This window comes from Empidonax traillii, unplaced genomic scaffold (assembly GCF_003031625.1).
Source record: "Empidonax traillii isolate 1590-97213 ecotype Southwest subspecies unplaced genomic scaffold, ASM303162v1 scaffold661:size936278, whole genome shotgun sequence".
NCBI classification, from domain to species: domain Eukaryota; kingdom Metazoa; phylum Chordata; class Aves; order Passeriformes; family Tyrannidae; genus Empidonax; species Empidonax traillii.
This window is the reverse complement of record NW_020955854.1, coordinates 916,217-930,075: the sequence shown is the minus strand read 5'-3', so window position 1 is coordinate 930,075 and position 13,859 is coordinate 916,217. Positions and strand designations below refer to the sequence as shown.

Below are 13,859 nucleotides of genomic sequence, written 5' to 3'. Positions count from 1 at the left end.
CCCAGGAATTTAACAAAAATCATTCTGTAATGAAAAGGTAATTTAGAGATATGTAAAAATAAAAACTTAAAAACTAAATAGTCCAGGAAACAATTTACATACTTAGGATGTCGGATGTCTGGCAGTGATCGTTCCAGTGCTATATTGTTGCTAACAAATATGTTGAAGCCATTTTCCCTATAAGCAGAATCATCATGGTCTTCCTCTGTAAGAGGGTACGGCTTTCCATGTTCACCTTTCCCTATAACAAAACAAAACAATTATTTGCCTCAAATTCACAGCACAGAATGGACTACAAAGAGAAAAATAAGTTACACTGAACTTCAATTAGAACACTGTGCCTGGAGTGTCTTCCAGTATCTTTAGCAACACTCCTGTTACTTCCAACACAAAACCACAAAGTAGGGACAAATAATGAGACTAAGAAGTTGCTCTGAATTCACCCAAGTCATCTAGTTTTCTCTGTCCAGATACACAATCAGCTTAAAGCCATCTTATACAGAAAAAAAATTGAACAGTAGATTAGGCTAAGACCTTTTTGCATCAGAATCAAGTTTTCTTGGCAAAATTAAGAACAAATTCCAGCTCCAGAAATACTCCTTTTGATTAATATAAGGAACCGGGTTACTGAGTTGCTTTACATTTCAGTAGTCAGAACATGTATACCACTCACTCATCGTTTCAGAAGGCAACTTTATCATTGAAGTTTAGAGTGTCTAACTTTTCAGAAGCAACAGTAAGGAAACTAGATGCTTTGCTCTAGGCTCCTTAAACATGCTTGCATTCCTAGGGACAAGCCAAATATGCTTAGTGCTTCTAATGTAAGAGCACTGCTGATGTGGTTTCAGAAACTGGTCACTTAGTGCCTCCCCAAAGAAATCATTTGCTTGTTCCCTGGCAAACTACAGACTTTTTATTCCAGCTTTTTATTTCCAAGTTAGTTCTCATCAGACACTAGACTTGCTTAGTACCTACCTCAGGCAACTATACCTCTATCTGTTCCAGTTAGAGAGCAGAGAACAAACAAAAACACTTCAAAGAAAATCAGAACATAAAAACCTTCCCTTCTTCTCAACTATTTTTATTCTTTTCATTCTTGTAGAGGGTGTACCCTTCAGAGTTACAAAGCCCTTCATGCCTACTCATGTTCTCAAGAAGATATGCTTTCCTCTGTATTTAATTGAGCAGGTTGCATATAACCTCTCTCTGCTTCTCCCTCTGGGCCCACTCGTAAGAAAATACTTCCTTTTACCTGGACTCTTATAAAGAAATTAATCAACTTGCCAGCTGGATTCAATAGGTGACCAGCTGGGCCCTGATCCTCAGCTAATAACGAGCAGCTATAGGAGGGGATCAAGAGGAAAGTAACCAGAAGTTGACAGAAACATCCAGTGGTATCCTTAAAGCCCACGAGCCTCTGTCAATACTTTATTTCATACTGCACAAGCAAATGACAATAAAAACACAGAATACGCAACTTAAGGTGCTGTAGTTACTCAGTTTTAGATTTTTTTCAGCTAAAATAATACTTTTTTTATCCCAAACTTTGTGCATATATTTACAGTTTCATTTAAGAACTTATGAAAACAATTAATGTTACTTACAATGGGGAAAAAAGTTAGCTTGTATCAAGAAATGCATTTTGCTTATGCTATTTCATTACTAACACGTATCTTGTCATTTTTACTTTCAAACATCCCCAAATGCATGCAACACACTAATATAATACAAAATCTGAGACTAAGCTTCAGTATGAGTCTTTATGATTTCATGCTACATATGAGGAACTATGATATTAAAGAAACATTAGATGAGTCAAAGTACTACTCAAAATTCAATAGTACAATTGCATCAAATTCTGACTCATAATAAAGTAACAATAAGCTAATGTTACTCAATTCCCAAGACAGAAATTTTAGCCCCTCTCTTTCATCATATATTCTAGATAGACCAAAAGTAACATTTTAACTGGTGGTTATTAGTTGGTTAAGTACTGTTGGTTATTTAAATAAGGTGGTTACTAATACTGTGAAAATTCCAGAATAAGTTACCTATATGATGACATACTATTACTAACATTTTTTTTTTTTTACTATAGAATTTTCTGTATATTCCAGCTATTCACTCTGTATAAAGAAAAGTGGATTCTTGCTTTGCTTTTCTTAAAGGAGTCCATTTGGCTATTCAGAAGATGAATATTTTTCATAATACTAGAGTTTCTTCATATTGTCCCCTGCTAGTGAAGCTGAAGACAAGTACTTTTAAAACAGGGAAACTGTTGGCAAAATAGATCAGCTGTAAATAAATTTGAACATGCAACAGAAGTGGAGTTCTGCACTACTTCCATATTCAGTGGTAAGGAAACCTTGTTTAAAACTATAAACAACAAAACACATGGTAACAGGATCTCTTTTCAGGGTCTTCTGGGTTTTCTTTTTGGGTTTTGTTTTTATAATTCAGATGAGCATTATTTATAATTCGATAGGCATGATAAAAAAAAAGATTGGCTTTGCCAGATAAGTTCAAGGAGTTAACAATTGACTAACATCTTAACACAGGAAACCAAGTGGATAAAGAACATAAACCACTCAGTGTCTGTGGGGAAGAACTGTGTACAAATCTGAATTATTTACTGCTTATACTCACTGCTGTTAGTTTACTAAGGCATGACTACACAGCTATCCTAACCCAAGACTATAATTCACAGAAGTATTTAAGCACACCCTTTAATTCAGGCATTCAAGCATCCTTTAATCCAATAACATTTGTAGTAGGGAATAAGAATTCTCCATGTGCTAAAAGCTTTAGTAAATACAAGGAGTTTACTTTAATACATGAATCTACAAATAAGTAAGTATTCTTATAGTGCATTTTTTTTTAATTTTGGGTAAGTTAATTCTGACATTTAAAAAAACATATTATGAATTTTGTCTACTATCTCTAAACATTCCATTGAGAATATAGTACAACATTGTCTTTGCTCATCACACATAAAGTTCAAGTCCATCCTCCCTTTTGAAAGTTCTCACAGCGAGGACAGTTATTTCATCTTATCGTAGAGCCATATGTCAATACAGAATTGAAGTCCCACAGGGGTGGGAGGGAGTGACTGTATTTCTTCAACAGAGAAACACAAATTTCAAATGAATGCAGTCTCATATCAGCTTCAAAAAAAAAGAGTGTGGGAAGTAAAATGGGAAATAAAGATCAGCAACAAAATAAGAGCATTGAATCAGACATTTTACATCCTCTTGCTACATAAACTTCTACACAATAAATAGCCTTTTTGATCCCTGATATGGCAATTGGCCAAGTCAGAGGGCAAAAACTCTGTTCAAAGCTATTGTAACATCTTTTACATAATTTCTGAATTTCCCTAATGCACAGCTGTATATAACTCTACACAGCCATCTTGTGCTGTGTAGATCAATTTCATATTACTTAGATTAATAAGTGTAACAGATTAGCAATTCAAACTGCCAGCACGTTCTGCTTTTTTAAGGAAGTGAATTTCCATTTGAGTACAAACAAAATAATTGTATTTCTTACTTTTCCTCACAATCAGAAAGGCAGGGTGCAGTACATCTGCTAAAAAACTGATTATCTTCAACAGAGAGGCAACTTGATATATGCACAAAGAAAAAGGATTTTTTTTTCCTGAAAGTATACATCTTATCTTCATCTTGTATCTACAAGAACTACACTTGGTGGAGTTCTAATCCTATTCACAAATATTGTATTTTGAACCCTTAGGAAGACATACAGGAGAACAATTATTTAGTTTAAGGGGCAAATCAGGGATTAGTATAGTCTAGTCCTCAGGGAAAAAACGAGAAAAATTTTTTTATCCAAAATTTGTTATATCAAATCACTTTCTCCTTTCATACTAAGAAAGGAATTGGTTATTTTGAGCAAACGCCTTCTGTGGTTTTGCACATTTACGTTAATTTCCAATAAAACCAATGAACATTTTAATAAATTAATGAAGCATCTTTCTTTGCCAAGTTTTTATGGAGACAGAAAATTAAAATTGCACATCTCACATTAATGGAATTTCCTACATATCAAATGGAACTATTCAAATAGCAAAAAATTTGAGTATATATACATATATATATATATATCTATCTATATATATATAAAATGGCTTTTCAGATTGAAAATAAGGAACATTCTTTTAACTGTGTGAACAGTGAAACAACGGAATATGAAATCCAGGGAACTGTGGAATACATGCAAGCAAGAAATGATATCACAACTTTGGTCGTATACTGAGGTCCATCCTAACCTTAAATTCCTATGAACACTATGAGAAACAGGAAGAGAACTGACAATAAGTTTCCTCAGAGTCCAGAAAACTTGCATCAGAAACTGAAATATATTTATGTCAAGTCTGTTCTACTTTTCCCAAACTTCTCAGAGTATCCCACTAAGTCATACAATTTCATTACCCTAATTTATAGGAAACGAATTTAATTGATTTTACATCAGTGGAAACGGGATCAAAATAACCTTTTAAGATTTATTTTATTGCTACTCTACCTTGCAACAGCTTGAAAAGCCACTGCAGTAAGATTTACAACACTTTTAATTATTTATTACATAACTCTGTCAAGACCTGAGGCAATGTAAAAGGCTTTTTCTTAGCATTACAGACACAGCTGTAATCAAATCAAATGTAAATCAAATTTATTTATTACAGTTTCAACATCGAACTACTACAGAATACAACAATCAAACAGTCACTCAGTTTTCTGGTAGAAAGTCCCTACTATTTTATCTACCTTCAGATGACAGTAGCATACACAGATTTTCTGTTCAAGGACCATGATGAGTGGTATAGAGATGTCACTGGGAGCAAAAATGAGGTTTTGGCCTCCAGATTGCTGCTACAGCAGCATGATGGTCGGCTGGAGAAATACGAATTAAATTGCTTCTCTCTTCATGAGTGGCTTTATACAAATAGCATAGGTTGGGAGAAAAGGGAAGAAAAAACATACAGCTTAAGTTTTATTTGACTGCCTGCTCACATCCAGAACTCAACACCACACCTCAACTCAAAACCACAAAACCTCAACAAAACAACCAAATCACAACAACAAAAAACCAAACCAAACATGTTCCTTAAAATTTTTAAAAGGGTACATTCATATTGTACTGTAGTTGAATCTTTGGAGTATTGTTTGCTTATCATTCACATGAGATACAAATGAAAGGAACTGTTGCTAACATAAAATGTAGTGATGTGTTCCCCCATTCCTCAATCCATAGTTGGTAGGAAGTAGGTAAAGGAAGAGCATTTCCTGGAGAGCATAAATGGGAACCTCTGAAATGTACTTATTTTACAGATGTTTGAGAAGCATTTCTGTAAAAAGAAATTAATATAAAAGTAGAAAAAAACCTTACAGCTTTGTAACTGCCTTAGACACAATTTCTAGATTTCCAGAGACATACTAGGCCAACTCTTTATGTTAATCTAGAGAGATCATAACTTCTGTGTAGGACTGCAAGGAAAAAATGGCATACTTTTTTTTTTTTAAGGGCCCATGAAGTGGGAGAAGCTGATTACCAGTATTCTGTATACATAAAGGACATGGCACTACTGCATATGCACTTCTTAAAAGCTGAAGTAAGAGGAAATGCTACAATATGATACTGGTGAGGCAGGACAGCTGAAAAAAGAGGAACAGTAGCTGCAGTCAGCAGAAGAATGAATCAGTAGCAAGTGGAGCAAAGCAACAGCAACATCTGGCAGTGCCAAAAGCCCCAGATCACAGCACAAAGTGGTAACTTCAACTGGGGCTTGTTGACTCCCAGGACTCCACAGTTCTCAAAAGTAAGGACGGCTTTATTTTAGGAGTGGGGAACAATCAGCTGGCCTAGCTGTTGCCTTGGCAAAGAGGACTGCAAAATTATTGTAGTTATACTTCAGGAATTAGCTCTTATATGTTACCTGTTTATATTTAATAAAATATTGTTTACTGAGTCAATTAACTTGCAAGAAAAAAAAATAGATCAGTGCTCTTGAGATTAATTCCTGCAGGTATGTAGGCATTTTACTACATGTCACTTTAAGATTCAACCTGGCCTTCACTCTTGGCAGTGGTGTCCTAGCAGAAAAGTGCATTATACACTGGAACAATCCAACTCTGCACCTTGCAATTTTCAAATAACCATCATGAAATGACATGGTGGTTTATCTTAAATATGTGCATTTTTTCAATTGATAATTAATTGCTAATTCTTATAGCTTGTGCTTTATGGAATATTAGATTAGTGTATCCCTCACCTTTTTCATTTATTTGGAACATTGAAAATGCAGTCTCTAAATTTCCAACATATACATTGTAGAGTAAAAATACAGTGTGTGAGGGGGGCAAGTGATTGTTTTAAAATAAATCATGAGGTTAGCTAGTGGCATTGTTTTGTTTTAGCAGAAAAGTGACTGCAAATGAGCTCTGAAACATAAAATGTCTGAAGGCTTGAATAAACACTTCACAAAAATATTTACTACAATTAAAAAAAAAATCTATGGCTTTTAAAACTTGCTGCAAGTACTACAGTATCCTGGTGGGTGGAAAGACTCATTCTATCCCCCTTTCCCATTTTAATAAGTCTAGCAAAAAAAAAAAAAAAGGGGGGGGGGGGAAGAAAAAAATAGACCATACTATTTGGTTTGTCCACTGTATTTAGAATGCCACAGTGTACAATGAAAGATAAGCAGCAACACATGCTGTTTTGATATGAGTTGCTCTATCACTGCAGCAGAGCAGCAATATCCTCAGTAGCATTCTGCAGGCTGAGCTGAATCTAATCATAACTCTGTAGCCAAGGGATGCACAGTACATCTTCTATTTAGTCTAACTACTTATCACCAAATGCCACAGCCACCAGAATGTTTTTTTCATTTAACATTAGAACAGACTGGCTGTAGACCATTAATCAGAGCCAAATACTGAATGAGCAAGAATACGAGATACAGAATTCAACCATAAAAAAGGATTCACAGTTTCATTTAGTAACTGAACGATTTGCTAGAATAAAAAGTCTCTACTACAGAACAAGATTACCTTAAAAAAAAAATCTACTAATAATGGTAAGGTGTTTGTTTCAGTACTTACATAAATTTATTCACACAAACTGCATCAAGAATGGCATTCTAATAGTCTCTAGTACCAGTGGGTCTTCTATAATTAAGGTCTGTGGTCAAGCTGACATCTTGAAAAACTCAAACTAAAGTGTTCCTATCATGATTTTATATAGGAACTAATCAGCTCCACAAATTTAATGCAAAATTACAGTTATAAAGGTAGTGTTTCAGAAAACCTCAAAATACAAAATAATTAACAGCTACCTGAGACCTATCCCTCCTCCTCTATTTTATTTCATTCTAAGACATAGTATAACCATGTACTATTTACCATATTCTATTACAGGAAAACAAATATGACATTCCACGGAACAAACTTCTTAATACAAGCTCCTTATTTTTTCTCTTTTTTTCATGAATTCAAGATAAAATAGCTCCAGAATCTGGCTTTGTGACTGTCACACAAAGAAGATGGAATAACCTGTAAAAATGAATTTAGCTATGTGTGAGTCAACAATGTGCAACAGTGCAGTGTGACTTAACAGTGTGCAATAGTGTGGTCACTCTTGTACCTGAAGCACTATTCCATGATGTTCTACATATGTTCTACAAAGAACACATGAGCTGTCACAGCTCCCAGTAAATTTAGATTTAGCCTCTAAGACTCCTATACAAAAAAAAAAAAATCCGTTCCTGTATATGGAGATAGTAAATATTCACAGTTAAAGTTTGAGGCAGACCCAGGAAGTAGAACTATGCCATCTGATTCCCCACATGGTTACTCAGTGACAAGGTCAAACTTCTTCCTTCTGTAAATGTCTATAAGCAATCAGAGTTTGCACACTCAGGACAACTTCCCCATGTAGTATATAAGTGGTTTATTGCCTTTTCAGGTCCCTTTGGATCTATACATTATACAATACAGTGCCCTATTTCTCAGATGATAGTGAGTTTAATACGAAACTGAAGCTGGGTTTGTAAATAATTACCTGGGTTAATGAACAAAACAGGCACCCCTTCAAGTTCAGAGATACAAGAATTATTCTCAAGGCAAGCAATATAAGCCCAAGGAAGTGTACTAACATGTTAAGATCTAGCAAGGTGCAGTTATAGCAGATAAAAGTGAAAAATATCATGTTCTTGGGACTGGCCTACCAAAGTCCTTCTACTTAAAACATAACGCATATTATTCTACCACACACAAAGTAACACCATTAATCTCAGCTGTCTTGTCCTTTTCATGTTTTCTTTAGAAAAATCAGACACATTATTCCTGTGAAAACTGTTCTGATACTACATAACTGCTGCATATACCCCCTACTGCTGCATTTTCCCAGTGACTGCCTTTCCCTCTTCTTATAAAAGACACCACTAATGCTGCAATCATTAATATTGCCTTTTATAATTCATTTTGTGGTTTAAAATGTATTCTTTATTTTAAAGAACGTTACAACTGACTGATGTTATTGTGGTAAGGAAAGCTAAATTTAATGCTTGACCTGCTATGAGCACAGCTCTACACAGCCCTTTTCCTCCCTTGCCATTGATTCACGTCTTTCTGAATAACACAAGTCCAATTAATGCCAACTGTTTTTCAAATGCCTGACACAAATTTGAGTACATTCCCTGTATTAAAGTCAACTGAAACTTCCAGTCAATACATGCTGTGGAATCAGGCAGAGGCAGAAGTAGAGACTCAAAGAATTACCTTCTGCCATGAACTGATTTTCAACTAATTAGTTTAAAGTATTTTCTATTAAAAAAGACAAGTCATCACTTACAGAACACAACTAAATATTTATCCCAAGGCCATATTTATGCATAATTCAGCACAAAAGTAGTATGTCCATTGGGAACTTTTTTGAAAAAGTTAACTTGCTGAAAACTGATGTTTGCTGTTTTGATTTTGCTTTGGTGGTTTTGAATTTGTTTGGTTTTGGTTTTTTTGAGGGTTTTTTGTTGTTGTTTTTTGTTGTTCTGTTTTGGTTTTGTTCTATGTATACTTCTATGTTTGTCTTCAGACATTTCCACAAAATAAAGAGAAAAGATGAAAACATAGTTTATTACAAATTTTAAAAATTTGATCACTGGATAAACTGGAGGGGAAAAGTAATTTAAATACTATACTGAAGTGGCAGTTTGTTAATAACTTGCTTAACTTACTCATTAATAGCAGCTAACTAAAATGTCAGCCCTCTAGAACTTTAACCACTCACAGCTTTCACTCTTCTTTGTGACACACATGAATTTTGGATTTCTTCCCAGTATAACTGCTTTAGTAAAAGCTGGGAAAAAAACACATACCCCCCCATAAATTAACATGTTATTTAGAGGCTTCTTTTCTTTTCATGTGACAATATTAGAAATAGATTAGTCTCACAACTAAAAAAATCCTTGAAGTATTCAGAGTTGCTCTAGAATGGAAAGAAGGCCTGGGAGGACAAAAGAATCAGTATCTTTTTAGTGTCTCCAACTTGCCCACTGGAGACAACTCCTTCCCTGCTTTATGCACCAGTACTCACTGTTTTTCAGGATCAGTCTCACCTTTTGCAAGCGGCCATGCAATAAAAATGCAAGGAGCAACTAAGAAGTATCAGTAGCCTCATATACTTTGACAATAGTTTCCAAAACACATACCAGCTCTCCAATTAATTAGCATCTAAAATAGAAGTAATAGTCGAGGTAACCTGAAATGACTTCAGCTATCATTAAAAAATATAAAAATGTAAACCAAAATGTATATCAAAAGAAAGAATTTTTCTATGTTTTAAGAATATCTATAATGCAATTTTAATGCATGTCTTGATTTCTTTTTTTTTTTTTTAAATCTGAGAATATTTCCTCTGAATTTCCTGGCAAGTTTTACATTTTACATTTCAATATCACCTACAGAACCTCTAGTCAGAATTGCCTAAACAGAAGTTTATTTCCAGCTTGTAGACAGCAGAATTTTCACACAGGTTCGCAGAACAAAATGCCACTCCTTTTTTTTTACTTCCTTTTTGTTGGGAGGACAGATTCCCCCAGACACCACTTCACTGAAAGCATGGAGGGCGGACAACTTTGTGTCACATAATAACATCCAAAAGGTAGCTGTGTTCCTTGAGAAGCAGTGGTTACAGGGCATCGTTTGATGAGCTAGTGTCTAAAAAGCAAATTACAGCAAAACAATCATACATCTCTGCCTTTTCACATACATTCAATCGATGTCAGACAAATTGTTTCACCAGTCCAATAATTTTCTTCTGTCAGCTTGTTTAATGAAAACAGGAAGGAAAAGAAAGTCACCTTACACATATTTCAGTCATAAACTGCATTGAGATAAGTATGCTAGACTTTTGTACTTGCAAACTTAATTCATATCCTCAAAAGAAAAAAGCTATGACAGGAAAGTAGGTACAACTTATTGTTTTGGGGTTTTTTTTTTAGGAATCCAAACATCTTGCTTGTGGTTTGAAGGCCAAAAGGCTAAAATAATACTCTAAAAATGTGTTGGCAAATTTAACTACCTCCTCTGCTAAACTGTATTTTCTATACATGACAATGATTAAGTTTACAGTAGCAAGCCAATTGCAATGTTAAGGAAAAAAAGTGGTGAAATTTAGAGTGTAAAGAGCTTTCTAATGTCTTTGGAATGGTGTGCTTGTGATTATTATCATGATGATGGAGTCTGCAACATGCAAGGTTAATGACTAGTGTGCAAGCACTATCTGGCACTGGCATACAATGTGGATAGGAAATTCCCTCAAATATCATGTAGCTTAGACCAAGAAAGAGCCTTGTTCATTTGGCAAGCCTTTAAAATTTAAGTTCTTATGGGTCTTTTGACCTGGACTCAGATTAAAGGAATGTCTTTCTTAAATCTTTAAAAGAAACAGACTTCAAAGATGGTTGACAGCAGTTTGTTCCATATTCTAAAATTAAAAGATGACACAAAAGTAGTAAGGAAAAATTTAATTTTTCCATTGCAGCTGAATTGAAAAGTATGGTCTTGATAGGCTATAACTGCTGCCAACTACTTGATCAAGCTCTTTCACTACATTGTAGTCAGGATAAATTTCCTTCTTCTCTGAATTTGAGTTTTCATAGTAAACCAAGCAACGGTTCTTTGTTCCACTGAGTCAAGCAGTAATTGCCCTGAACTGACAAACTTGATCATCTTTACATCTATCACAAGAGACAACAAGCTCAATTCAGATGGTCTATAGAGCTCTCCTCCTTCTTACACGTAGACAGGTCTAGCCTGAAGGTTTCTAAGCTATAAGCTGTTCACTTCAAACTCTTCCTGCAAATGAGACACATGCTTCAGAAGAGTATCAAGATAAGATTCGTTTTCCAGAATTACTACAAAATATATCTCCCCTTAAACAAAAAAACACCAAACAGCCAAGAATCTACAGATGGACTCCTACTAAATAACAAGTACTTAAGAAGTCCTGAAAAAATTTAAGCACAGGGAGAAAGACAACTGACAGTGCCCAAAACCCAAAGCACCCTTCCAGACTGCAAGTGCCAAATTAAAAGATCCATTTTAGCTGAGATTTTCCTTCATACCCCTCCTTCCCAAAAATCCCCAAGCCCTAAACTTCTAAACTCAAGTTTCCTTTATTTTTCAGGCAGCAACTCTATTAAACCCACAAGCATTACACATTAAATACTCACATGATGTGAGTCCACTGACACCTCTTCACCACTATACAGAACAGATATTAACACACTTGGGACTATCACAAGCAGATGGTAAGATTGTAAGAGAGCACTTCTTAGAATCTTATGCTAGTTTCAAACTAGAATATGTACAATTGATTTACCATGCAGTCATAGATATTTCTTGCCAAGTTTCTGGAAACACAATTTTCTTTCTGCCTATCATGATAAAAATCAACATGCCAATGCCCAGCACAGAAAGATACACAGAAGATAATGTTCAGTGTTCTATATAATGAGTCATATTATGAACTCTGCTCCTGCTTCCTTGGCCTCTCTGGTAGGTCCTTAAAGTTAGTTTATCAACTAAGTGGTTTAATTGATGAGTTTTCAACTATTATGTGTGTGGATGGGGGGGTGGGGACAGGTAAGAACACAAGAATAATCAAATTAACTTCAACCATAAGAAGGGCTTCAAATCTGGCCAAGGCAACAGAGGCATTGTGCTTTACAACAGCTTAGCTCTAACTTAACAGCACATTTAAACTCTTTCTTATGCATAGATTTGAGTGTCAAGAGTTAGTTCTATCATGTGCACACTTTTCTCACAGACACAAATTCTTCACAGTGACAGCCTTACTCTTCCTTGCTTCTTCTGCAGCAGTGTAATACTAAGTTGTAACTTGAGATCCAGTGAGGGTGTGTAGTAGCACACAGCACAAGCAAGTAGCACAAGCAAACAAACCTGCCAGGAAATTCAGTCTGTAAGTCACCCAGGGAAAACCCTAAGCATTTGTGAAAAAAAACTCAAACAAACCAAACCATATTTTCTAGATAACATGGTTTAAACTTCTGAAGAGGGCACCACCGAAAAAAAAAAATCTCTTACCAAATCATTATTTGAGAGTATAATATAATATTTTTTTTCTGCTTGGCACCAAGCTCTAAACTGATCTCACTGTTTTCATTAGGATATCCTGACCATTAAGAATAAGAGTGGTAGAATCACATCTCAGTCTACAGCACTTTATTTACAGAGCAAAGGCATTTTAATATGTGAAACACTTTATGTAACTGCAGTAGATTGCAACCATCTTTCATATTATATATCCTTTATGTGCTGTCTGTTTGACAAGCCATGATTAACATTACAGTTTAGAATTTTTTAATCATATCAGACTTGCATTAGGATAAACTGATAAACATTTTTCTCTCTTAAAAAAACAATACATTGTAAGCTGCATAAAGCATATTTGTGATTAATGCTATGAAAAATTAGGTTAGGAATGTTTATTGAGACCTTGGCTATCGCTACAGCTCCAATTATACTGCAAGTTCTCAAATTCTTTTGAAAAGAATTGCAAGTTCAGGGGCCTAAATTAAATCTAGAAAATTTGTTTAATATATAACGGTGACAAAACCCCAAGTGTATAATCCCATACAAAATACAGGATAAGTAAATCAATATTTCAGTATACACATCTTTTTCTGCACAACTTTCATTACATTTACCTGTATAAGTATCACAGAATTAATTTTTTTCATGACCAATAGGGAATTGCATTTAATGTTGCTTTTGTATCATACTGCCTCATATCTTCTAGCAGCACTCTGGCACTAGGCTTTGCCTTGACAAGTTGATCTGAATTTAAGAACATGTACTGTTCAAAATTATAAGATTTAACTGCAAAAGTGTAGGGAATTATTTTACACACTTAATTCCCAAAAATACTTGAACAGAAGTGATGGAAAACAATCACCACAGCACAATGTCTTTAGGTCACGCTGAAGTCAAATGTCAGGTGTTCACTACTTGTTACTGCAGTAAAAAAGCACTGGAGACTTTTGCTTCCCTTAACATTCCACCCCAACAATACAGAGCTTCATTCTATTTCCATTTTCATCACTAACATGTTCACTTATTTTTCAATATCTCTGCTTAGTTTGTTTACAAAACTAATCAGTATGAATGTTTGTTTGTGGAACTATAGAACATACTGTCTGTTTGTTTATAGAACTATTCTCTATGAAATGCCTGCACTGAGGCATGTAAAGGTCAAGATCTTTAAAATCCTCTTCTCCCAGTCAAGGTAACATTTTCAAGAAGCAGAAAGGTAAAAAC

At 34.9% G+C, this 13,859-nt stretch overlaps 1 protein-coding gene across 1 annotated transcript in view; it reads right to left on the bottom strand.

Annotated features, from left to right (window-relative positions):
* Nucleotides 1-98: 98 nt before the first annotated feature.
* Nucleotides 99-13,859, bottom strand: part of LOC114065442 (polypeptide N-acetylgalactosaminyltransferase-like 6) — a gene marked incomplete at its 3' end in the record, with an annotated part of 186,344 nt that continues 172,583 nt past the window's right edge. Inside the window, exon 3 of the mRNA XM_027899361.1 lies at nucleotides 99-241. Coding sequence (XP_027755162.1) covers nucleotides 99-241 — 143 coding nt within the window. The remainder of the gene's footprint in view (nucleotides 242-13,859) is intronic.